This window comes from Schistocerca cancellata, unplaced genomic scaffold (genome assembly GCF_023864275.1).
Source record: "Schistocerca cancellata isolate TAMUIC-IGC-003103 unplaced genomic scaffold, iqSchCanc2.1 HiC_scaffold_1150, whole genome shotgun sequence".
Lineage (NCBI taxonomy): Eukaryota > Metazoa > Arthropoda > Insecta > Orthoptera > Acrididae > Schistocerca > Schistocerca cancellata.
In genome coordinates this window covers 3,799,587-3,827,396 of record NW_026047149.1, presented here as the reverse complement: position 1 = coordinate 3,827,396, position 27,810 = coordinate 3,799,587, and the positions used below count along the sequence as shown (strand labels likewise).

Below are 27,810 nucleotides of genomic sequence, written 5' to 3'. Positions count from 1 at the left end.
TACAAAGTAGGTCAAAAATGGATGTTACATATGCCCCATGGTTCACTGAAGATTCCTGCTACGCAAACATCAATAACACCTTAATGGTGCCAAGCAGTCGAAAATAATAATCACTTCATCCAGAGTTGAGCATGAAAAGAATACATTGCAAAACACATTAAAACACTATACACTCTATACACGTAATTACCAAAACAAGACATAAGCAACATTATTCAATTATGTACACCTGTCACATCTGACTCTCATTTTGTGAAACAGTAAGTTGAGTAGTAAGCAAAATTTATCTGTATTGCCAAGAATATTGAGTAGCATTTTGTAAGCATTAAGAAATGTAGGTATACACATAAAAGTATACCCCCTACAAATATCACAAGCAATTTGACATTGTACATGCAACACATCCTATAGCATGATTTTGAATTTACGAAGGAGGAAATGCTGATTCTAATAATAGTAGTCCATTCTTTGATATTTACATAAACAAACATATTTAAACTGAACCTACTATTCTTTTCTTACTGCCTTTATTTGAAACACAGTCCCTCTTTGAAAACTGTAGCAAAACACATACAACACTAACAGATATGAAAATAAAATAATTTTGCTACCTGCAATAGCATCTTGCACTGCATTTGACAACATTAACAAATTACATATCACATTAATCAATTGGCTGCCCATTTTGGGTTTTGGCAGTCTATTATAAACAGTTTTTTTTCCCCACTTTGGCAAGTCTTCTATGCTGCCCATTCTGTATTTAAGGCATTCCACATTTCTTTTCAATTTGGCAACATTTGCTTGTAGCCCTTTCAGTATAGGGTATCACATATTTTACAACAGGTTTTAGAATCTGAAACTTCTAAGATAGTAACAGCAATTTTACATAGGTAACAACATTTTTATAGGAACATAAATTACAGTTAAATACAGTATGGTAGCTTCATAAGATAGATACATTTCATCTACAGCATAATACACATTTTTAGTCTGGTATGATTTCTTCATTTATTCATTCCTAGGTACATACAGTTTGAGATCCACTAAATTATGGACATCAAGGAGCTTCTTTGACTCTGGGTAGATTAAATAGTAGGCATTGTTGTGAGGTGTGTCTTGTACTGTGAATGGCCCATTATATATACATAAATTTAGAAATTTCGTGGTTAAGTTCACCTGATTATTCATGGGTCTTCAGAAGAACATAGTCTCCAATTTTGAACATGGAAAACTTCAGGTTGCTCGTTTTAGATTTCGTTTCGGCTTTGTTTTTTCTTTTACCAATTCTTTCTTCTGGGCTAATCCCAAATCTGTAAACGGTGGGAACTCTAGTTTTTCCTCATTTAAACATTTGCTCTTAGTACTGAGCAGAATTTCCCCAGGTGTGAACTCAGTAAACCCATGAGGCAATGTCTTCATTAATATATTAATATATTTAGTTTCTACACCATTCTGCTCCATTCCATCTTTCCAGGTTTTGAAATTAAATTGGGGCCATTATTGGGCAGTACTGCACTGGGTTTTCCAATGGTTCTCAAATACTGAATCATCCTATCGAATACTGACATTGCTGTCACCTTTTTCAGGAGATACAATTTTATAAATGTAGAAAATACTCCCGAAATCACTAAAATACATTTAAAATTACCAGAAGTTGTGGGGAGGGGTCCATACAGGTCCACAGACAGTAAATCCATGGTATCTTTAGGTAACGTGTTCTGCATTGGGCCTTGATTAGTTCTATTGGTTACCTTAGCTATCTGGCAGATGTCACAAGACCTAATACGTTCAGTTACCTTTCGACTCGTACTATTGGCAATCACTATAACACTAGCCAATTTATCTAGACACTCCTTTGGCCCAATGCTAGTGAAAATAATCTGACATCTGTATCAAATTGGGTAGGCCAACACACCATCCATTCTTCAGTAATGAAGCCTTTCCTCTTATACAAGATACTTTTAAAAATCAAAATTTACTTATACAGATTTCCAATTTGGTTGCTCATTTTGATGATATCGCATGGTTTTGCAAATCTGTTCAGATTCATTTTTGCCTGATCTTCTTCATGTAATTAATTTGGAAAGTTCCATCTCCATTGCATTTCTTGGGTACATCAGTACCATTGGGACAATTCATTGCCACATAATTTTTTGTACCCTTTACATAGCAGATTTCATAATGAAATTGTTCCAGGTATTAAGCCCATTGGGTGAGCCCGCCATTTAGAAGGCAACAACCTTTAAGGAATGTTTGAGCTTTGTGGTCAATGTGTGAAGATCGTAAAACCCCACCAACCTATAAATTTCTTTAGATCCCATAATATGGCCAAGGCTATCTCCTCTGATATGGTATGGTTCCTTTTGTTTCCTGTCAATGCCCTGCTGGCAAAAGCTATAGTTCTATGTGCTAAATTTCCTGTACCATTTATCTCCTGGAAAATTTCAATACCAATCCCATAGGTGCTACTGTCAGTATTCATATTGAAAGTCTCTGACAGTACTGGGTGATGTAAAACATTATCATGTCAAAGTTTAATCTTTAAAGATTCACAATCCTGCCGACTCTGATCTGTCCAAACAAAAGCACTAAATCTTTTTATAGATTGTTCAAGTGTGGATTGTTGAAGGGTTCACCCTTAACAAATTTTCTGTAAAATCCACACCAACCTAAAAAGGCTTACACCTGTTTCCTATTTTTTGGTGGGGGAAATTTTTCTAAGGCACGTAGCTTTCTCCAGGTCCTTATTAATGCTGGTAGTAGTAATTACACGGCTCAAGAATTTAATTTCTAATTTTACAAGTTCACATTTCTATAATTTTAAAGTGATGCCTCCTGCTTGAAGAGCAACAATTTGGAGCTTTTTTTGCCAGTTTTCATTGTAGATAAATAAATCATCTACATAGATAGTTAACCTGGAACTCAACTCCTCTCCTAACACAAAGTCCAGAGCTCTAATAAACACTGCCAGAGAGGTATTCAGTCCAAATGGAACTACTTTGTATCGATAACATTTCCCAGTAAACAGGATTGCTTTATATTCATGCAATTCTAGACTTAATGGGATTTGCCAATAGCCAGCAGTCATGTGGAAACTGGTTAAATACCTCATTATGAAATTTTTGCAACATTTTGTCCAGATTTTCAGGCCTGTGCACCTCTCTTTTTACTTTGTTTAGAGTTTGTGCATCAATGGCCACATGTACTCCTCCATCCTTGTTTACAATGATAAGTGGACTGATATATTCGCTGTTACTGTGTTATATCACTCCTCATTCCATAATCTTATCTGTTTCATTCTGTACGGCCTGGTTTTTAGAAAAAGGTACCGAATACGGTTCCACAAAGAATGGATCCAGAGTTGCAATACAGTATCCAAAATTTTGAGCCAGTCCGGGTTAGCCGAAAATGATCTACTGTTGCTTTCTAAGATAGTAATAAATTCCGCTTTCTCAGAGCCGGCCAGAAATTCTGCACGCGTGCGGTGCTCCTGCACATGTGCAACTTCCGGGTCACAGCGTGCATGCCGCAGCCGCCAGCATTCATATAGTGCACGTTTCTATGCACAGATGTCGCTTTATCCACTTGCTGGGGTACTCTGTACCAGTGCATTCTAGTGCTCTTTCCACAGCATGCAAGCCAACCATGGGGAGGTATTTTGCGTATTAAAACATTTAAAATACTGTCACAGTCTACTCATTGAGACGTCTACTTTTACGTTACCAGTTTAACCCAGTAAGACAAGTAATACAGTTAACAACCGTGGGTTTTTATTAAGGCAGCTTGACTGACGGCACACAAATATGCGTAATGTTTTTGATCTAGTATTTAAGAGAGCAGTTAGCGACTAACAGCGAACTTTATTCATGATTACAAATAACATTAAATTAATGCAAGGTTTCCTATAACTAATTCTCGGTGCCCTCAGTTACACCCACATAATTTCTGTCTCACTGACCTCTGAACAGAATAACCGCAGACCTCTCGATCACCTGCTATTTCAGTACTATTATCAGTTCCGTCTAAAATCTGCATAATGACAGACAATTAGATGAAGGTTATTGTTTATCAACTTCAGCTGAGCGTAGCCCTTCACACATTAAAAAAACACTAAATGTAAGTATACATTGGAACAATCGGTTTAATGAGCAATTTTCCTGATAATAATGTACCATGGAGCAGAATGATGCAATAATGCACAGTTAGTAAACAATAATTTTTAATTATGAAAGGAATAAATCCAAACACGTTTATCACTGGTCATGAGGAATGATATAGTTATCGGGCATAAAAGATTAGCTCATTGACGAACGCAAGCAGTTGTGTAGATTTTCATCACTTATGCTTGACAGAAACCTTGATTTATTCATTTTCATCACCCAGAAAAACCTTTAACAAACGTTGTTGTTGTTGTTGTTGTTGTTGTTGTTGTTGTTGTGGTCTTCAGTCCTGAGACTGGTTTGATGCAGCTCTCCATGCTACTCTATCCTGTGCAAGCTTCTTCATCTCCCAGTACCTACTGCAACCTACATCTTTCTGAATCTGCTTAGTGTATTCATCTCTTGGTCTCCCTCTACGATTTATACCCTCCACGCTGCCCTCCAATGCTAAATTTGTGATCCCTTGATGCCTCAAAACATGTCCTACCAACCGATCCCTTCTTTTAGTCAAGTTGTGCCACAAACTTCTCTTCTCCCCAATCCTATTCAACACCTCCTCATTAGTTATGTGATCTACCCATCTAATCTTCAGCATTCTTCTGAAGCACCACATTTCGAAATCTTCTATTCTCTTCTTGTCCAAACTAGTTATCGTCCATGTTTCACTTCCATACATGGCTACACTCCATACAAATACTTTCAAAAACGACTTCCTGACACTTAAATCTATACTCGATGTTAACAAATTTCTCTTCTTCAGAAACGCTTTCTGTGCCATTGCCAGTCTACATTTTATATCCTCTCTACTTCGACCATCATCAGTTACTTTACTCCCTAAATAGCAAAACTCTTTTACTACTTCAAGTGTCTCATTTCCTAATCTAATTCCCTCAGCATCACCCGACTTAATTCGACTAAATTCCATTATCCTCGTTTTGTTTTTGTTGATGTTCATCTTATATCCTCCTTTCAAGAAACTGTCCATTCCGTTCAACTGCTCTTCAAAGTCCTTTGCTGTCTCTGACAGAATTACAATGTCATCGGCGAACCTCAACGTTTTTATTTCTTCTCCATGGATTTTAATACCTTCTCCGAATTTTTCTTTTGTTTCCTTTTCTGCTTGCTCAATATACAGATTGAATAGCATCGGGGAGAGGCTACAACCCTGTCTTACTCCCTTCCCAACCACTGCTTCCCTTTCATGCCCCTCGACTCTTATAACTGCCATCTGGTTTCTGTACAAATTGTAAATAGCCTTTCGCTCCCTGTATTTTACCTCTGCCACCTTTAGAATTTGAAAGAGAGTATTCCAGTCAACATTGTCAAAAGCTTTCTCTAAGTCTACAAATGCTAGGAACGTAGGTTTGCCTTTCCTTAATCTTTCTTCTAAGATAAGTCGTAAGGTCAGTATTGCCTCACGTGTTTCAGTATTTCTACGGAATCCAAACTGATCTTCCCCGAGGTCGGCTTCTACTAGTTTTTCCATTCGTCTGTAAAGAATTCGTGTTAGTATTTTGCAGCTGTGGCTTATTAAACTGATTGTTCGGTAATTTTCACATCTGTCCACACCTGCTTTCTTTGGGATTGGAATTATTATATTCTTCTTGAAGTCTGAAGGTATTTCGCCTGTTTCATACATCTTGCTCACCAGATGGTAGAGTTTTATCAGGTCTGGCTCTCCCAAGGCCGTCAGTAGTTCCAATGGAATGTTGTCTACTCCGGGGGCCTTGTTTCGACTCAGGTCTTTCAGTGCTCTGTCAAATTCTTCACGCAGTATCGTATCTCCCATTTCATCTTCATCTACATCCTCTTCCATTTCCATAATATTGTCCTCAAGTGCATCGCCCTTGTATAGACCCTCTATACACTCCTTCCACCTTTCTGCTTTCCCTTCTTTGCTTAGAACTGGGTTTCCATCTGAGCTCTTGATGTTCATACAAGTGGTTCTCTTATCTCCAAAAGTCTCTTTAATTTTCCTGTAGGCAGTATCTATCTTATCCCTAGTGAGATAAGCCTCCACATCCTTACATTTGTCCTCTAGCCATGCCTGCTTAGCCATTTTGCACTTCCTGTCGATCTCATTTTTGAGACGTTTGTATTCCTTTTTGCCTGCTTCACTTACTGCATTTTTATATTTTCTCCTTTCATCAATTAAATTCAATGTTTCTTCTGTTACTCAAGGATTTCTACTAGCCCTCTTCTTTTTACCTACTTGATCCTCTGCTGCCTTCACTACTTCATCCCTCAAAGCGACCCATTCTTCTTCTACTGTATTTCTTTCCCCCATTCCTGTCAATTGTTCCCTTACGCTCTCCCTGAAACTCTCTACAACCTCTGGTTCTTTCAGTTTATCCAGGTCCCATCTCCTTAAATTCCCACCTTTTTGCAGTTTCTTCAGTTTTAATCTACAGGTCATAACCAATAAATTGTGGTCAGAGTCCACATCTGCCCCTGGAAATGTCTTACAAACATATGTCAACCCAAACATGGACATAAGTCTCGCGGCATCTTTGTGCAGGCGTGGAAATTCTTGTTGTGAAAAATTTTCGTAGAATTCTTTTGGACTTCCCAATTCAAAGAACTTGCCCTACAGTGTTGTATTGCACTGTAGGTCGATCAGTTCCATCTGTAGAACATTCGGAGCATCTTCAACTGACAACGAGAATGGTTCAGCAAAGAGGCCAATGGCAGGAGACAAACTCGTATCATCTGCAAATTGTGCTCGAAATTGTTCCTTAATTTTTACAATTATTGATATGTATTCTTGAAATCTAGCACTTTCATGGACCAGTCCAAGAGTCGGGAAATGTGCAGTGTTTTCTGTCATTAGCTGGCGCTCCCAAAGCGCAAGCTTCCTTTCAAAGGCATTTACTTTTTCCAACATGTCAGAAATCATTTTCACCTTGCAAACTGATGTTCAGGCTATTCATGTGAGACGTAATGTCCACAAGAAATGCAAGGTCTGATATCCAACAAGGGTCTTCCAACATAGGTTCACTTTTTCCCTTCTCATGTAAGAATGTTACTATGACCAAACGTAAATCAAAAAATATTTTCAGCATTTTACCTCAACTGATCCAGCGTACTTCAGTATAGTAAGCTATGTCACCATACTCCGCTCCTAATTCCTCCAATAACCACCGAAACTGGCGATGCTTATGCCCATGTGTCTTCAGGTAGTTTATAGTATGCACAATAATTTGCATGACGTTTGCTAACGTTACTGATTTTGCACAAAGCGCCTCTCGATGCAGAATGCAGTGAATTTCATACGTCCCATTTGTGCGCCCTAGCTTTTGGCGCATTCGTGCTATGAGTCCTTTCCGATGGCCTTGCATTGATGGTGCTCCATCTGTGGTCACTGAGACTCACAGATTGCAATCCATACCGACACCATCAATCGCTTGCTCGACAGCTTGGAGTAAGTCCGCACCTGTAGTAGTCCCTTTCAAAGGTACTAAGTCCAAAACGTCCTCTGTTACACAAAGTGCGTTATCGACGCCTCGTATGTATATCACAACTTGGGCTGTATCTGTAAGATCTGTTTCTTCATCGAGCACAACAGAGAAAGCAACAAATTCTTTTGCCTTATTTATTAGCTGCCTGTGCACATTGCCGGCCATAGCACTGATACGTCTTGTCACTGTTTGCTTGGATAGACTGATTTCTTGAAACCTGCTAACGTTCGTGGGGCACACAAGTTCTGCAGCATCGGTGAGACACCCTTTCACAAACTCCCCTCCGTAAAAGGGTTTCCCAGATTGCGCAATTCTTAATGCGATTTTAAAACTTGCTTGCAGTGAAGTTGTGTGGTTGTCATTCTGGAAAATTGAAAACAGTACATTGTACAGCATACAGTAAAATAGACATAAATGTAACACAAGAAACTAAGAAGTATCAGCTACTCTGACGTACTGTAAAATCGAGTTGATGTGTCTCATCCATTTTCTTAAGGACATTTAATTTTGCTTGCTGTTCTTCACTGTTGAGTACACTACACTCGTCTTTGTGATATGTATTGTAGTGTCTTTCAATTGAAAACTTACGTTGGCTGCCTATTATTCGGTGGCACAGCACACACTGAGTTTTCACCAATGGCTACAAAAAAGAATTGCAGTACCCAGTCATTTTTAAACAACTGAGAACATAGATCTACATCTACATACATACTCCGCAATCCACTATACGGTGCATGGCGGAGGGTACCTCATACCACAACTAGCATTTTCTCTCCCTGTTCCACTCTCAAACAGAACGAGGGAAAAATGACTGCCTATATGCCTCTGTACGAGCCCTAATCTCTCTTATCTTATCTTTGTGGTCTTTCCGCGAAATACAAGTTGGCGGCAGTAAAATTGTACTGTAGTCAGCCTCAAATGCTGGTTCTCTAAATTTCCTCAGTAGCAATTCACGAAAAGAATGCCCCCTTTCCTCTAGAGACTCCCACCCGAGTTCCTGAAGTATTTCTGTAACACTCGCATGATGATCAAACCTATCAGTAACAAATCTAGCAGCCTGCCTCTGAATTGCTTCTATGTCCTCCCTCAATCCGACCTGTTAGGGATCCCAAACGCTCCAGCAGTACTCAAGAATAGGTCGCACCAGCGTTCTATAAGTGGTCTCCTTTACAGACGAACCACATCTTCCCAAATTTCTACCAATCAACCAAAGATGACCATCCGCACAACTGCCATTACATGCTTCTCCCACTTCATATCGCTCTGCAATGTTACGCCCAAATATTTCATTGACGTGACTGTGTCAAGCGCTATGTTAGTAATGGAGTATTCAAACATTACAGGATTCTTTTTCCTATTCATCTGCATTAATTTACATTTATCTATATTTCAAGTTAGCTGCCATTCCTTACACCAGTCACAAATCCTGTCCAAGTCCTCTTGTATCCTCCTACAGTCACTCAACGACGACACCTCCCCGTACACCACAGCATCATCAGCAGACAGACACACATTGCTATCCACCCTATCCAAAAGATCATTTATGTAGACAAAAAACAACAGCGGACCTACCACATTTCCCTGTGGCACTCCAGATGATACCCTCACCTCCAATGAACACTCACCATCGAGGGCAATGTACTGGGTTCTATTATTTAAGAAGTCTTCGAGGTACTCACATACTTGGGAACCAATCCCATATCCTCATACCTTAGTTAGGAGTCTGCAGTGGGGCACCGAGACAAACGCTTTCCCAAAGTCAAGGAACATGGCATCCGTCTGATACCCTTCATCTATGGTTCTCATGATATTATGTGAAAAAAGCGCCAGTTGCATTTTGCAGGAGCGGTGCTTTCTAAAGCCGTGCTGATTCATGGAGAGCAACTTCTCTGTCTCAAGGAAATTCATTATATTCGAACTGAGAATATGTTCAAGAATCCTGCAATAAACCGACGTTACGGATATTGGTCTGCAATTTTGAGGATCTGCCCTTCTACCCTTCTTACATACAGGCGACACCTACTGTTTTTTCCAGTCGCCCGGGACTTTACGTTGGGCAAGAGATTTGCGATAAAAGCAAGCTAAGTAAGGAGCCAATGCAGTAGAGTACTCTCTGTAGAACCGAATTGGAATCCCATCAGGACCTGGCGATTTATTTATTTTCAACCCATTCAGCTGCTTCACAACCCCAGGGATGTCTGTCACTATGTCCTCCATATGGGAATGTGTACGAGACTCAAACGGTGGTATGTTTGTACGATCCTCCTGCGTGAAAGATTTCTCAAATGCTCAATTTAAAATTTCAGCTTTCGTTTTGCTGTCTTCGGTTGTCAGGCGAGACTGATCAGTGAGTAACTGGATGGAAGCCTACGACACGCATACCGATTTTATGTAAGACCAGAATTTCCTTGGGTTTTCAGCAAGATCTTTTGCTAAGGTATGACGGTGGTAGTGGTTGAATGCTTTGCGCACCGCTTTTTTTACAGCAGTGCGAATCTCTACTAACTTTTGCCTGTCCTCATTCTCCTGATCTTTCTTGCACCGTGAGTGCAACTGCCTTTGCTTCCTGAGCATTCTCCGAATTGCGCTGTTAAACCACGGTGGGTCTTTCCCGTCCGTAACCCACATTTTCGGCACATACTTGTCAAATGCGTGATTTATAATGTGTTTAAAATTTGCCCGTAATACTTCCACGTCCATCGTACCGGAAGTCAATGAAGTCGATTCATTTACTAAGTGGGATGCTAACAACTGCTTATCTGCTCTTTCTAGTAAGAATACTCTGCTAGCCTTCTTCACCGAGTTTTTAACTTTCATAACCATAGTCGTAATGACAACATCATGATCACTAATCCCTGTCTCAACACTGACACCATAGATAAGGTCTGGTCTGTTTGTGGCTACCAGATCTAAGATATTTCCATTACGCGTTGGCTGTCAATTCAGCTGCTCAAGACAGTTTTTGGATAATGTGTTGAGAAGTAATTCACACGACGGCTTGTCTGTACCACCTGTAATGAATCCATAGAGATCCCAGTCTAAACTACGTAGGTTGAAGTCGCCTCCGACTAATATTGCATGATCCGGGTACTTCTGCGATACAGAATGTAGACTCCCTTTGAATGATTCTAGAACTGTCACGGTGGAACCTGGTGGCCGGTAATAACAGCCCACAATTAACTTTATTTCCCGTAGCCCTGTTAAACGTGTCCAGTAACTTCACTATCACACTCTACTTCGACCTCAGTAGACACGATATTTTTGTCAACTGCATTGAAGACACCACCTAGTATGGTGTCTAATCTGTCTTTCCGATACACGTTCCAACCCTCACTAAGTATTTCAGAACTTCCTGTCTTGGGGTTCAGCCAGGTCTCAACCCCGAGAATAATTTGCGCACCACACACTTCCTGGAGGGCAGTAAATTCAGAAACTTTATTCTGAACATTCTGAAAACTTACTGCCGATATCTTGATAGCTGAAGTGTCTTTACACAGAGCGCGTCCTGATTTCTCTGCCTGCACGTCGACTGGTGAGCGTTCATCAGGACACCTCGCACTACTGCCTAGCCTAAACAAAACCCATGTGCATGCCACAAGTACTCTGCTACCCGAGTAGCCGCTTCCTTTGTGCAGTGCACCCCTGACCTATCTAGGGGCGTCCTAAAATTCCCCACCCAAAAGTGGAAATCTAGAAATCTGCAGCCAAGACCGTCACAGAGTCAACGAAGCCTCTGGTTGAGACCCTCCACTCGGCTGCAAACAAATGGACCCCAATCTACTCTGGGAACGACGCTGCAAATAGAGAGCTCCGCTTGCACCCCGCGTGCGAGGCCAGCGGTCTTCACCAAATCCGCCAGCCGCCCGTACGAACTGAGGATCGTCTCAGAACCCTAGCGACAGGCATCATTGGTGCCAACGTGTGCAACTACTTGCAGGCAACTGCGCCCCGTACGCTCGATAGCCGCAGACAAGGCCGCCTCCACATCTCGGATGAGGCCCCCCGGCAGACAAACAGAGTGCACGTTGGAATTCTTTGCAGCCCTGTACGCTGCTTCCGTAAGGGGCTCCATTACCCGCTTAACGTTGGAGCTCCCAATAACCAGCAAGCCTTTGCCCCCGTGTGGCTGCTCGGGCCCTGCTGAAGGAGCGGCCACCTGCCCACTGACAGGACGAACGGGCGAGGCCAGCCTCCACATTGGCCCTCCGCCTAGAGAGACGCGAATGCGTTGCAGTCCGCCACTCACCCTGAGGTGAGTCCTTTGCTTTTTCGCAGTACCTGCCATTTCTCAGTACTTCTGTCAAGGTTTTGGACACCAGGGGTAAACGGGACTGGGTGTGTTGCCGTGTTGCTTGTACCACATAAACAGGGAAGTGGAGCCGCCGCCGTTCGTTTAGGACACACGTCTAATAACAGATGTGACTGTAGTTTGCTGCCGCACATGTGCGCACATGATCAGCACATCCGCATGTCTGCACACTCATTTCCACTTTGACCTTTTTAATACATGACACATGGTCGTGTGACTGTTTTCATTTCTGAAGAAGTCCAAAGTACGATACATGTGAATGTGATGCTTTCAGTTTATCTTGTTCTCATCGTGACAGCTGGTTAGTCCAAAGACTGTGTTTATGCATACATTTTATGGGAATTACCTTTTATTTTGAGTAAAGAGGTCCACGGGACAGTTTTAGATTATGCTCCGGTAGCGCCGAAAATAAGCTGTTGCGATCCCGCAGTTGCTATACTCAAATTCCTATGTTTCATGCTGTCCATCCACCCTACACTTTTCGTCAAACTCTTTTTCCGCGCCCTTTATAATGTTGTTGGATGGCAAACCTCGCTCAACCAGCACTGCTTAAATTATTCATTTCTTAGGTGCGTTATGCATTATCACTGAATGACCGCCAACCCGGGCGTCCGCCTGTATTCTGCCAAGCGTCAGCAGCTCGTGGTCTTGCCGTAGTGTTCTCGGTTCCCGCGCTCGGAGTCCCGGGTTTGATTTTCGGCGAGGCCAGGGATTTTCTCTGCCTCGAGACGATGTTGTGTGTCCATCATCATGTCATCATCATTGGCGTCAACTGAAAAGGATTTGCAGTACGGCGGCCGAACTCCCACGCGTGGGGCCTCCAGCCCAACAATGCCAAATGATCATATCATTTCATTCCGCCATGTCACTAGAAAGCCAGCACACTATCTACAAAATCACGAAACCAGCACCATACTTGAATAGTGACACATTACTGATTGTGAGCACATTCAGACATTAATCACAAATTCACGTGGTACTAATGGAGAAGCCGAGTTGACTTTTCCGTTAATTCCCCGTGTAATGCAGCCCACAGACCTTTGTCGCTACCTCAGCGAATGATTGTTGCCGCTAGCGCCGAGGAAAGTTGGAATTTTAAACTCTCCCGCAAGGACCTAAAAAACTCTAAAGTTAGCACATACTCACAGCACTGCGTTGGGCGAAGTTCGAACATAATGTACGAGGTGGGACTGGCAGCTTGCATTACCAAATACAATTTTTTCTTCTGTTTGACACAGTTGCACTCAAAGATTTTGATTTGTGGGGGCAATTTCTACATAACATTGTCCATCTCAAACACGTGCCTGCAAACAATTTATAGCTGTTGATGTGATCTTCACAAAATGTTTCATTCCAGAAAATATTAGATGTTTCCCATTAGTGTAAATAACATTGGACTCTGTCGTTGCAAATGCTAATGTACAAAGCAATTAGGGCACGCGTATATAATAGCAATAACTGGTATTTTTATATTTGTACGGATTAGTAACGCTTATTCAGGTTCCAGTAACGTTACTAAGACAACTGGTGTAAGTTTCACCTAAACGTACTTGTTGTACAATATACTGAATACGACACTGCAGAGCCCGTGTTATTCCGAATCACAGTGCGAAGTTCCGCTGCATACGCTTGCGTCTCCAGTGGAACAGGCACTACGGCGGCTACAGCGTGTACTCGTACATCTGTACAGGTGAGGCATTTTACCTGGAAGTCGTTTGCCTGATGTCGGCGAATAAATACGATATTGCGACCGGTCGCGATAAGCGGGAAACACGGCTTCGAGTCCCGGTCCGACACAAACTTTCACTGTCGTCATTCCACTGTACATCTGATGGTTGTCCGTATTCGCGACTGCGGAAGCGTTTCTCGTATTTCATAGCACCTGTAGTCGCCGCTTCACCCGTTCCTTCGGAGGTGCACAGGAACTTTGCATCGTAATTCGGAATACTACAGGCACTGCAATAACGCAAGTAAATTCGATGTTAGTCTGTATCCGTAAAGATAAGATTGTGGCGGTAACTCTGTCATTGACGCAAAGTTCCGATTACCCTTCCAGGGAAAAAAGTCAAATGTAAATACAACGCATCGAAAGAAGCAGAGCAATGGGCAATTCCGTTAAGCTTTTAGTACTCAAAGCGACATAAGTGAACTCCTGTATCGTAGATCGTATCTCTGCTTAGCAACGTAAACAGAGATCGCAGTTTGGTTCGCACTGCTAAATAATTTAAAAATATATTTATATTACGGACAGTTGTGCTTTGGGCGGTGTCCATTATCGTTCATAGCCTTTCGACAAGCAATTACACAAAAGTTTCGTTTGTCTGGGACCAGAATAGCGGCTTTTCCGGCCGTCCTGAGCGGGCGCGCTGTGGCGCTTCTGTTTGGGTTTTAAGACTTTACGTTCAGTCTCTGCGTTACAATGTTGTATAAAATTGATTCTGGTGATGCAGCATTTTAGTTTCCTTGTTTTCCCGAGCTGTTAACTGCTAACATGGCAACCACGTTTCTCAGAAAGCTTACCCCAAGATTTGGATTTGACAAAGCAGGCCGTAATGTTCAGCCAAGTTAACTGGAAACTCGTGACTGGATCGTTGACGTTATTGGCGTTACTTCGGACCAGACGCACACTGCTTATTATAACTTGGAGCAATACTGCTTTTTTGTGAAGTTGCTTTCCTCGTTGGTGCTGAAACGGATTTTGCAGAAATTTGAAGGAAAAGCCGAATTCCGCCATCGCGATAATTCGGTGAGTAGAGTTACCATTTCAAATGCAGATGTTGATTATAAACAAGTCAGAGAATTTAATTTGCCCCCTGAGGTAGAAAACTGCTACTTAAAAGACGTATTATCTAAATAAGGTGACATCAGGCAAATTTGTAATGAACGATGGTCCAGCCAGCATAGATAGTGATGCTTTAGTGGCGTTTGTTCTGTCGATATGCATGTCAAACAAAACATTCCATCTCATATTTTGGTTTGTGGCTACAAAGCGCAGACTTTGACTTGTCATATATGAAAGTGGGGTTTATATTGCAGAATAATTTACAACAGCCTCAAAGGTCATCACTGGCTAATCTTGTGACCGAAAATCAATGACGGGTGGTGACCTTTACAGCATTACGGGAAATGTGAACGATAGGCCACAAAATACTCTTGAAGCATTTCCACCTTTACTCAGGAAAGACACTGTAGACAATCCGGCTGGAAAAAGTAGTATAGCCACTAACAAGAGACGTCGAACTTGTAACGGCAGTAGCACAGATGAAGAAGATATCAGCCTGTCGCTGAAAGCTGTAGGTGACGTTCAGAAAACAGTACTGGGAACTACTGTTTAAGACAATATTGTCAGCATAGATTCAAACTCTTGAGTCAAGTACATCAGTAGACAAATCGAACCCGCCACCATCACCCGAACAGGTCAAAGTGACACTACAGCCCCACTCTGTAGCGCTGGGCGCGCCGGTAGATGGCAATGCGCTCGTCTCGGTGACGCCACAGCCCCGCGCTGCAGTACCCGTACGTCGACCAGCGCAGACAGATTCACTCGCAGATGCAACTGAAAGCAAACGTGACGAGGTAGCGAGTGATTGTCAACAACAGGCGACGTCACAGCCCAAATCCCAAGGCGAAGAAGCCTAGTTTTACAGCAATAACACACAAACAGCAAACGAAAGTGATCATAGAAGTGACGGGGCGTTGGAAGAACGTTCGCAAACTGCGTCTGCGCCGCCTTTGGCAGACGAGACGAGATGGTGGCACACGACTGCCCCTCAGATCCACTGACACCGCCCTCAGTGGAAAACTGCTCAGGGGGTGGGCGGAGCAGACATTCGGTGAAGGCCAGAGTCAATGCAAATCGCAAGAAAAGTATAAAGAAAGGTTGTAATGCAAACCGGGACGGTGGTCTCCAGTCAGATTCTCAGGAAGTATCCGGCATGGAGTGGCATCAAATGATAGACTAGCGGGAAAAGAGGTCACTCCCCTATGTTAGTCATATACGATTACCACGCTAAACATTAATAGGATACAGTCGGATGTTAAAATAGCTGCTCTGAAACAGTTTCTGTATGAGTCAGCGACGGATATTGCTCTCCTACAGGAAGTGGTATTCCCACAATTAAATTTGTCCAGTTACGTCGATTTTTACAATATTTCCACTGAAACGAGTGTTGCACGGCCATTTTAGTTAGAGAAGGCATCCCCGTACATAACGTTGATAAATTAGAATCGGGATGAGGTATTGGAATAAACGTAGCAGGAGTCAATATAGTCAGTTCATATGCTCCTTCTGGCAGCAGTAATAAAGCTGCAAGAGCCACATTCTTTATTGAAAGCGTCATTTCTTTACTGAGGAAACACCCCCTCCAACTTAATAGGGGGAAATTTTAATTGTGTATTGAGTCGAAAGGATCAAATCCCCAACTTCAATTACTTGAGACATCTCGTTGTTGATTTAAAATATGCGTGGGAAATAAAATAACCAACAATGGTGAACTTCACTCATTGTTGCGAATTAATGTAGTAGAATTGACAGAATTTACGTAACGGAAAATTTAGCAGATAAAGTACTGAAAACAGAAGCTGTTCCCGTTAGTTTTTCCGATGACAGTGTGTTGTTGACCTGCGTAAATTTAACACCACAACCTACCAGAAGAGTAAGAAGCCAGTGGAATCTAAATATTTCGTTATTATCAGAAGAAGACTTAGAAGATGCCCTAACCAGAGCTTGGCAAATGTCTCCATTCACTCAACAACTTTCCAAGTGTGATAGAATGGTGGACCCAACGAGCGAAACCGAAGTTAAGGAAAGTTTTAATATCTTTCAGTATAGATATGGCCAGAGAAAGGAAACAGACTGTAGAATTCTACTACAGCGTGCTAAGGGAACTCTACGATCAGACAGATGCAATTCCTACAAGATTAAAAGACATCAAGCAAATAAAAGCAAAATTATCAAGTCTGAAACGTAAGAAACTGGAGGGACTTGAAATGAAAAGCAAAGCAGAGTCAGTCACTGAAGATGAGACTGCTGCACTGTACCACCTTGTCAGACACGCCAAGAATAGTAGTAGTTTCGTGGATGAACTTCAGATCGACGATGGTACCATATTCACCACCCAGAAGGAAACAGAGAGATCTCAGTGTATTATGAACGTATGTATGCGTCAGGGGAAACAAACGAAGAAGAATACGATGAGCTCTTTGGTGCATATCTTCCACGAATATCGCGAGGAGATGATGATAACATTTCTTCGGACATCACCAAGGAAGATGTATTAGAAATCGTGTGCAGCTCCCCCGCTAGGAAATCTCCAGGAGCTGACAGACTGCCCATTGAATTCTATAAACGATTTTGGACCCTAATAGGAGAAAAGTTCACCGAAATTGTCAATGAAGTCTTACAGGGGAAGCCAGTGCCTGCAGAGTTCAAACAATGCAAAATCGTGTTGATCCCGAAGAACACAGGCTGCAAAAAAATAAGTAACCTACGGCCGATTTCGCTTTTAAATTCGGATTATAGAATTATAGCTCGAGTAATTAACAAGCGCTTTACACCATGCACCGCCGACATCATAGGCCAACAGCAGACTTGTGCTTTCAGAAGGACGATTTTACAAACTGTGGCTTTGTGTCGCGATGCCATTGCGCTAGCGCAGGCAAGTAACATAAAATGTGGACTGCTTTTCATAGACGTCCATAAGGCATTTGATCAAATTAATCACAAATACCTGATAGAGACAATGCATCGAATGGACTTCCTGCCAAGAACCTTCGACATCCTCAAGAACGTGACAATGGGTGTTCCAGCACAAATCTCCGTTAGCTGTCAACTGACAAAACAAATTGACATAAAAAGGGGTGTTACCCAAGGAAGCCCCTTATCCATGCTCCTGTTCGTTATATCGCTGGAACCTTTCTTGAGACAGCTACAGCACAGGCTGATAGGCATTACTTTTCAAGGAACAAAGACCGTGGTAGGCGCTTACGCTGACGATGCAGGCGTAATCATCAGAGACCAAACAGATGTGACGCAACTAGAGATGGTACTTGCAAAATACTGTTCCGCATCAGGTGCCGAGGGTAAATGGAAACAAAAGTAAATTTCTAGATATAAAGCGGCTTGCTAACTTGCGCATTGAGTGGGCGAACCATGTTAATGAAAGCAAGCCCTTGGAATAGCATTGACAACTTCCCTTTTACAAATGATCGCAATAAGTTGGCGGGAGGTGGCAAGAAAAATCAAGGGAGCTTTGATTGAAAACTGTCAACGTAGCATAGACCAGTTCAAGAGAATACTGTTCATCAACACGTATATTTTATCCAATGCCTACTACATAGCACAGGTTCTCCCCATTCCATCAATGGTGGAGAAGGCGATCATGTCCACTTTAGCAAAGTTCTTGTGGATAGGGGAATTGTTTCGAGTGCCGGTGAAGACAGCAGTTTTGGATCCAAGCAATGGAGTAATGGGTCTGACATAAAGTTTAAAGCGATGGCATTGTATGTTAAACGAACATGGGGCATAATGTGTAACGATCCAGGGTGCACTACAGCGAAACTATAAGACATTGTCAGGCCAGAAAGTGTAGAGCCGCCGATAAATATACAAAAAATAAGTTTTAAGCTAAAACACATTCGGGAGTATAATGTTGAACTAAGTTATCTCAGCAAAAAGCTTTTAAACTCCAAAAAAGTTACAGCAAAGGTGATTTTAGCTGAAAGACGGAAGCATGAAAATACGGAAAATGAATTCGAGAAAATACTGAAATATCAGAATCACAATAAGAAATGTGGCAACATGCTCCGAATTGTCTTCAGAAGAATGGGTATTGGTTAGGAACTGGATTCCTAGTAGAGAGGGAATGGGTTGGGTTCACGTTCCCAACCTCACCTGCAAGTCGCACATGAAAAATAAATCAGTAGTACAGCAGATACAAGGATATGACGGCAAACATCTGGTGTCTGATATGAAGGAAGATCTTGACTCCCCAAGGATGCGTTTAGAAGGCTGGAACTGACAAACATAACAAGGCAGTGAAGGATTTTGCGATGTCGCTGTTCGGGACTGCTCCTCTGTCCACATAATTTACCCTGGAAGGAACACACGTCAAGGATTTACTGAATGATTAATTTGGGTCCGGGAAATTATGATGAGGAACCTCAGGCTGCAAAAGAAGAAAATGTGCGTGCTGAACTGCCGCCAGCTGAAGGTGACAGTGAAGGTGCTAAATGTGTGCTACTGCTAAAGACTCATTCTTCGATCACTGTAATTTATGACTGCAATTATCTGTCACCTCATCTATGTCATTTCTTTCTTTTTGTCCAACAACACAAATCATGGCGGTGGGTTTTCCATTTTCCATTGTAAAGTATATGAGGAGAAACATTGGTTTTTTAATCAGAATAACAAAGTCGATTGGGAAAAATTCAATTTTTATACATATAATAATTATAAACAAGAACCGCAGTGGTAATTATCGTAAAAACAAACAAAGCAGTAATTTTTGCGACATCTTGCGCAACATATAAAAATGGGCGTTCGCAATAAATCTGTACAAAAACATGCCCCATTAATATTTACGAAAATGTTTCTAGTTTCTGATAATTTTGAGGCAAACCAGTCATACTGAATCATGTCTCGGAATATTGGTGACGATGATTGATGGAGAATTATAGAATGAATTTTGATGCAATCTTCCCGGGAATTAATTTCACGATTCTCCTGTTACAATGCGCTGCTATTTTGCAAGCGGTTTACGAAATTTTTAACTTGCCTGTAAAAGTAAACATCACAAGGTTGCACCAAAGAAGTGCATTTTTGAGGTATGACTTTGAGACCAAGTTGGCATATTTCCGTCATCTTGAAAAATTGCATCATATGTCTCCGGAATCGTTTGACCTCCCCAAGAGTCAATGAGAAGCAAATATTTACTCTCCCCGACGAAAGATTTTAAACATTTGCGGAAAAAATCCATGTATAAAACTGTTGTTCCTTTTCCGGACTGCGATGGTTACGATGACGTTCGTATAAGTATTGCCATAGCCATCTATTAATTAGTGAATACGAGGTCCGAAACGACCGGTCGCTTCTTGTAAGCATATGAAGACATGTGGCAGCAGTTTTCCGGATAATGTTATTGAATATTGTGCGGTGTACGAATGCGTCACTTCATTCAAATCCGACTTTTTCACGAAAACTGTTTTACTTTTTCAGTGAGATTGATATTGGTATCCTAAAACAATAGTATTTTTAATATTAAACAATATTCGAATGTGTATGTAAATATATTTTTCTATAATTAAATTTGAATTGATATATTTTACATCGGTAAAAACATTTTGTACGCACAAAACATGTATTTACCTGTTTGGTCAGTATTTATCGCGTAATCCTCGTCGTGGTATTGAGGGATTAACCGGCACGTCTGCCGACGAAAGGCCTCCGCAGACGCCTGGATGGCCTCCATTGACGCCGCTTCTTTTTTCGAAACCAGTTTCGTGAGCTTGCGTTGTGAAATTCTGTGCTTCTGTTTAAATGCCGTGACCTATCGATCAGACGCCTTGAATTTGAAATCGACGAATTGTGCAGCCGCAGCCAATGTCCATTGTCGCAACTTGCTGATGTTGCTGTCTTGCTTCCACAAAACGGTCGTAGGTCCACGAATCTATCGCCTCAGATTTTAAAAGTGGTGGTACGCGAATGGATAAATTTGTCTTCCATTGTGAAAGATATTCTTTTCGCATCAATTGGCTTTTTTTGCAATGTCGCCAAGGACCACGTGAGGTGCGCCTTAGCAATATTCACGACTTTGACTTTGTAGGCAAAGGGAATCATGTTACCTTTAAATCTTTTCGGTGACTGTTTATATTCGTCTGGAGACGAATCATTTTGTGGCACTTCGAACTGTTCGTCGTTCTCCTCACATTCTTCGCAATCCTCATGAGCGTGAATTAATTCCTCTTCAGTTACGAATGTTTTTGCGCCCAAAAGTTCCAGTGTATAAAGTTCTCCGGCCAATAACATAGCATCGTGAGAGATTTCTTCCGAAGATGTCGATGCAATTAAAATATTTTCCGTCAACAGCTTTTCATAATACACCACTGCGCCCTTCAATCGTAATTTTGATAGGTCACTATGAACGGACTCTTCAGGAATTTATTCTCCTATTCCAGATGAGCCAGCAACTTCTTCAGTCGACGTGTTTAACCTCGGATCGGAATAACACGTCGAAATTTCCAAACGGACATACGAGACGTCACTTTGCTACTTGTTGCGCGAGAGTCCTTCTAGGGGGGGCCATGACAGAGACCTAATCATGCCAGGTTGAAAGCCAGTCACCAGTAACCTTTCTTACGCGAGAGTGTTTTTTGATGAATGTGCCACTCATCGTGCAAGATCACTGGGCAGCTGAATCTTATTTTATTTCGGCATGAGATGTGCAAAATATCGGTGCTGGACTGAGATTCGAACTCGGATCTCCCTTTTCGTCACGTCTGATGCCTTGGTGTTGATACTTCCCACCGTTCGCCGCGCGGTCTGCGCGGCTGCCCCCGTCAGAGTCCTCCCTGTGGTATGGGCGTGTGTGTCGTCCTTAGCGTAAGTTAGTTTTAAGTTAGATGATGTGGCGGAGGGTACCGTGAGTACCTCTATCGGTTCTCCCTTCTATTCCAGTCTCGTATTGTTCGTGTAAAGGAGGATTGTCGGTATGTCTCTGTGTGGGCTCTAATCTCTCTGATTTTATCCTCACCGTCTCTTCACGAGACGTAGGAGGGAGCAATATACTGTTTGACTCCTCGGTGAAGGTATGTTCTCGAAACTACAACAAAAGCCCGTACCGAGCTACTGAGCGTCTCTCCTGCAGAGTGTTCCACTGGAGTTTATCTATCATCTCCGTAACGCTTTCGCGATTACTAAGTGATCCTGTAACGAAGCGCACTGCTCTCCTTTGGATCTTCTCTATCTCTTCTATCAACCCTATCTGGTACGGATCCCACACTGCTGACCAGTATTCGAGCAGTGGGCGAACAAGCGTACTGTAACCTACTTCCTTTGTTTTCGGATTGCGTTTCCTTAGGATTCTTCCAATGAATCTCAGTCTGGCATCTGCTTTACCGACGATCAACATTATATGATCATTCCATTTTAAATCACTCCTAATGCGTACTCCCAGATAATTTACGGAATTAACTGGTTCCAGTTCCTGAGTTGCTATATTGTAGCTAAATGATAAAGGATCTATCTTTCTGTGTATCCGCAGCACATTACACTTGTCTACATTGAGATTCACTTGCCATTCCCTGCACCATGCGTCAATTCGCTGCAGATCCTCCTGCATTTCAGTACAATTTTCCATTGTTACAACCTCTCGGTACACCACAGCATCATCTGCAAAAAGCCTCAGTGAACTTCCGATGTCATCCACAACGTCATTTATGTATATTGTGAATAGCAACGGTCCTATGACACCCCCCTGCGGCACACCTGAAATCACTCTTACTTCGGAAGACTTCTCTCCATTGAGAATAACATGCTGCGTCCTGTTATCTAGGAACTCCTCAATCCAATCACACAATTGGTCTGATAGCCCATATGCTCTTACTTTGTTCATTAAACGACTGTGGGGAACTGTATCGAACGCCTTGCGGAAGTCAAGAAACACGGCATCTACCTGTGAACCCGTGTCTATGGCCCTCTGAGTCTCGTGGACGAATAGCGCGAGCTAGGTTTCACATGACCGTCTTTTTCGAAACCCATGCTGATTCCTACAGAGTAGATTTCTAGTCTCCAGAAAAATCATTATACTCGAACACAATACGTGTTCCAAAATTCTGCAACTGATCGACGTTAGAGATATAGGTCTATAGTTCTGCACATCTGTTCGACGTCCCTTCTTGAAAACGGGGATGACCTGTGCCTCGAACACAATACGTGTTCCAAAATTCTGCAACTGATCGACGTTAGAGATATAGGTCTATAGTTCTGCACATCTGTTCGACGTCCCTTCTTGAAAACGGGGATGACCTGTGCCCTTTTCCAGTCCTTTGGAACGCTACGCTCTTCTAGAGACCTACGGTACACTGCTGCAAGAAGGGGGGCAAGTTCCTTCGCGTACTCTGTGTAAAATTGAACTGGTATCCCATCAGGTCCAGAGGCCTTTCCTCTTTTGAGCGATTTTAATTGTTTCTCTATCCCTCTGTCGTCTATTTCGATATCTACCATTTTGTCATCTGTGCGACAATCTAGAGAAGGAACTACAGTGCATTCTTCCTTTGTGAAACAGGTTTGGAAAAAGAGATTTAGTATTTCGGCCTTTAGTCTGCCATCCTCTGTTTCAGAACCATTTTGGTCGCAGAGTGTCTGGACATTTTGTTTTGATCCACCTACCGCTTTGACACAAGACCAAACTTCGCAACATGTTTCAGTGCATACAGTTACGTGGTACAGTGTGCAAAGTGAATAGAAAAAGGCGTAAACGCAAGAACATCATAATGTATCGTCCTTAAGCTCTTTTGTGCTAAACTGATGTTTCTTACTGACTTACTTATTTTTAAGGAAACAGAAATCTAATTTGAAATACGTAGGTCAGAAGCACTCTATTTTGTGTTGAAGGAATCTCGGAGGAAAAGCTGGTCCTCACGACAGAACACGTGTACTTTTTAGTACACTTTATTTTACTTCATTCTGTATGTGAAAAATCCTTTTCACCAGAAGCGACTGCACTGATTTCTGCTGTTCTCCGTTACATTCATCGTCACCCGCTGTATCAGGAATCGCAGCGCGTGCAGTGGTCAGCGATGGCAGAAGACCAACTTTCCAAAGGGGCCTCGGGAACCGAGGCATTGGGCGAGTTACAAGATGTTGAGAAATAAATCGGAAAGCAGACCATCGTGCACACGGAACTTGGACGGCGTCGCTCTCAGCTGAGTTAGTTTGTGTGCAGACACGGTCTTTCAGATGAAGTGTTAAAAACAAAAAAAAACAACAAAAAAACAAAAAAAATTAGAAATAAAAAAAATAAAAAAATTATGCGTGAAAATAGCGCAGCGACTCTGTGACAGGTATGGGGGAGGCGTCGTGGCCAGACCTCGGAATGGTTAAAAAATTAAATGAAAGGAAAGGGGTTAAGGGCGCGAGTTTCTAGTCTGCGTGTACTGGATTCGAATACCGCAACTCGCATGAATTTTAATTCATGGCAATAGTTGCTAATTAAGGAAAACTTGAAATGATTCTTGCTACATATGCTGAAGGTCTGGGTTCGTTTCTCACATCCGGCAATCATTTTTAACAAGCATAAGCAGCATCTGTCCCACCTCTGGTAGCCTGGAGGAGAGTCGCTACAGGTTGGGTCCTGACAGGGGCGGAAGTCACGCCGGGTCGAAACTCTGTTACCAGTCACCTTTCTTAAGCGATATCTTTCTAAATCATTGAGCCAATCGCCGTACAAGGCCGCAGCGCTCTTGACTCTTACTGTATTCGAGCCTGAGACGTGGAAAATATTGACGATGGACTGGAATTCGAACTCGGATCTCCCTTTTCGTCACGTTTGATCACTTTCAGATGATGCATTTCCACTGCTTCATTGTCTCCACTTGTCTGCAAAGTCATAAAGACATTCACAAGAGACATCCCTGGGTTGGAATCCTGGCATGACACTTTAAGTTGCAGCATGAGCTCAGCAAAATAAATGTGAGAAATTATTCTGATTTTACCGATTCTCTGGTCTTTGTTAACAATAATGGTGGTACTGGTTTCGAGTCCCAAGTCAGACGGGCAGCTTTTCGTCCTGTCATGTCAGTTTCAAACATGCCACCCCTAGCTACTGGTGAAAGAGGATATAGTACAGTCGAGGTATCTTTGTATGTAGTCAACAACGATGCGTCTAGGGTTCCATTCCTAGTCGGCAGAAAATTTTCATCATCGTATTTACAATACAGACATGCGCACATTTCGCTGCTAATGAAGTAAATCAGTGTAGAACGTCTACGCGTGACTAGAGGTCAGTGTCGATAGGTACTGAGTTTGAGTGCGCATAACGGAAAACACTTTCGTCTCCTAGTTTTACTTTGTCATCTCATTGCTGGTTAAAAATGACGATTTCTGGCGTTTCATTGTGCTTAGTTAACAATCCTATTAAGTGCTGCGTTCGAATCTCCGGGAAACATAAAACTTTATCGCAGATCACTTCAAGTTTCAACTTGGACACTCTTTGTTACTTGTGACTGAAACCCTACTTGAGATATTTCTTCTTTACTTGTTAGATTGCATTCCCGGATAGTAGCGCAGTGAAAAAACTTTCGTCGTGTCATTTAAAGGGGGATGCTGCTTTCTGAGGTTTCATTTATTACAATAAGTTTGAATATGCAAGCGTAATGGCTGTGTAATGTCCAATAACACGTTTCCTGGTATTTGCATTATCGAAGTGTCAGTTTGCATGTAAACCGATAATCACACAGAGCAGTTGTCTCTTGTGGCCTCATGCAGTGAACATTTTGTACAGGCAAAGACTGCACCGAAAACAGAGCAGAGGAACAATGTTATGAGGACTGATTACAAATCAGGCGAAACACAATTCAGATCGTTCCGTAAAGTTTCTGGCGTGCAGCCGCATAAATTCAGCCTCTTCTCCTAATATTTCGGTCGAACACCGTCCAGCCATCTCCAGAGTGAGCCGTGGTGACTGACGCTGCCGCACTTGGTCCGTCCTTTTAAACCCGAGGACCGAACCACTGAATTCATGCGGCTGCACGCCAGAAACTTTATGGAACAGTCCTTACGCCGCAACAACATCAATATGGACGACAACTGAGATCTTTCAGATCATTTTGAGCATGATGGCACATGTTAAATACATGTGCGTATGCTATGAGGCCATAAAATGTCACACACACACACACACACACAGTTTTTTATGGGGGTGGTGTTGCCGAGTTGGTGTTTATCTCTCATATGTTTTGAATAAATTGTTGTCTGTGTGTCAGAAAGTTTCAGTGTTTGGTGAGGCTGAATGAAGAAAACTGCCGGTAACTGCAGTGAAATTTTTTTGCCTGCATAGCAGGAAAGTGTGTTTGAAAACCAGGAGACGGGATTCTTCTTGTGTGTGACGTCTGGCAGTGAAGCTGCAGACAGAGACCAGTGTCAGCTGCAAGAAGCCTGTCCTGTAGTGGAGGTGAGCGAGTGGTTAGGTGTAGCGTCCCGAGAGCAAAGGAGCTGACTTGCAGGAATGAGTGTGACAAAACGTGGTAATGAAATTCTTTCAGAGGTTGTATAATGCTATTTGTAATGGACGATGAAGATTTTCTTATGAGGGGGAGAGAACAGATTTGCTGTAATTTAATACATACACACAAATGCGCACTGCTTTGTACTGTGGGAGGGGGAATACGGTAGGTTTGTTTCAGGACAGATTTGTATTCGCAACAGTTGTTTCCTCGTGTGGCTGTTTTCCTCGTTCTGTGTGTTGTGTGTTTGTAGCAGAGAGTGGCAGTTTGTGTGTTTTGTGCAGGAGCCTCTCTGCAGAGGAGAGGGACAGGAGGCTGGTCCAGGCGGCTCAGCAGGGGGCAGTGGGGGAGCTGAGGGCGCTGATCGCCGCAGGGGCCGACGTGGGGGCGAGGGGCGGGCCGTGGGGGTTCACCGCCCTGCACTGGGCAGCGCGCAGGGGAGACGTCGAGGCGGCGAGGCTGCTGGTGGGGGCGGGGGCGGAGGTGGACGCCAGGGCTGGCGGTGGGTGCACGCCGCTGCATCTTGCGGCAGGCAATGGCCGCGCAGAAGTGGCGGCTGCGCTGCTCGCCGCGGGTGCCGACAGGGGGGCCACAACTGGTGATGGGCAGACAGCGCTGGACATCGCCAGGCAGTACAACAGGAGGCGGCTGGTGGAGATGCTGTCATGAGGCAGCCCGTCCAGCGATCTCTGTGCAAAGAAACAGGAACTGAAAGAGTTTGTACGAGAGCAATATACATAATTTTTTAAATAAAGATGCAAAAAACTCAATCCTATTGTGACTCACTAATTTCAGCCCTCACCAAGTAACATACAGCACACAAATACTCTAAGGAACGTTGTAGCAAAACCCAGACAACGCCAGGTAATAGAAAAATAATTCAGGTAACAACGGACAATCCTCCTCTAAACAAAAATGTCTCGAGTAAAACTTCCAGACTAAACATGGCAAAAGTCATCAGTTCATTGTGAACAAACACAACTGCTCTATAATATCTGATCGCTGAAAAGTATTTCACACCAGTCTACAAGGTGCTACATCAGACTATTCTAATTTGCAACATACCGAGATTGACGCTATATCAGTTCTATCACCAGAATTTTCGCTCCTGATATCAGACTCGATTTACTTCTCCATATTCAGCAAACATTCTACTCTACCCTACCTGTTGTGTTCAACAACAATGAGATGGTAGTAGCAATATTCACACTACATAATGCGACTATCATCTGGAACCATACAGTCAGTTTACATTTAACTAAACACAATCACACCACAACATGACACGCATACAAAATGTGAAGGAAATCCTCTATCTGGTACTGTTGTCTCTAGTTGACGTAAAAGATTGCAACGAGCAAAGTAATTCTAGTTGTATTGGAGACAGAACACCGAGGCCCCAGTTTCAGCACACGAAAGCAGTTTCGCAACGACGCACACGAGTCTCCACACTCATCGGTCACAGCGGCACAGCTGAGACGGTGACGCAAGTCGTGCAACTACAGGTAAGAAAATTACACTTACCTTGAGTCATACAATACATCGAGTAAATAAGTGCAGTGGAGAGTGTATACGCCTGTCAGCTCAGCTGCTGTCGCCTCACTCCACTCCCTGCGGCCGCAGCTGACGCAGCTCGCCGCTCCCCGCCAGTCCGTGGCTCCTG

General features: G+C 42.7%; 1 protein-coding gene across 1 annotated transcript in view; it reads left to right on the top strand.

Annotated features, from left to right (window-relative positions):
• The window catches only part of LOC126159969 (uncharacterized), an 80,527-nt gene extending 53,711 nt beyond the window's left edge, over positions 1-26,816 (top strand). Inside the window, exons 4-5 of the mRNA XM_049916776.1 lie at positions 26,432-26,580; positions 26,680-26,816. Coding sequence (XP_049772733.1) covers positions 26,432-26,580; positions 26,680-26,816 — 286 coding nt within the window. The remainder of the gene's footprint in view (positions 1-26,431; positions 26,581-26,679) is intronic.
• The last annotated feature ends 994 nt before the right edge of the window (positions 26,817-27,810 follow it).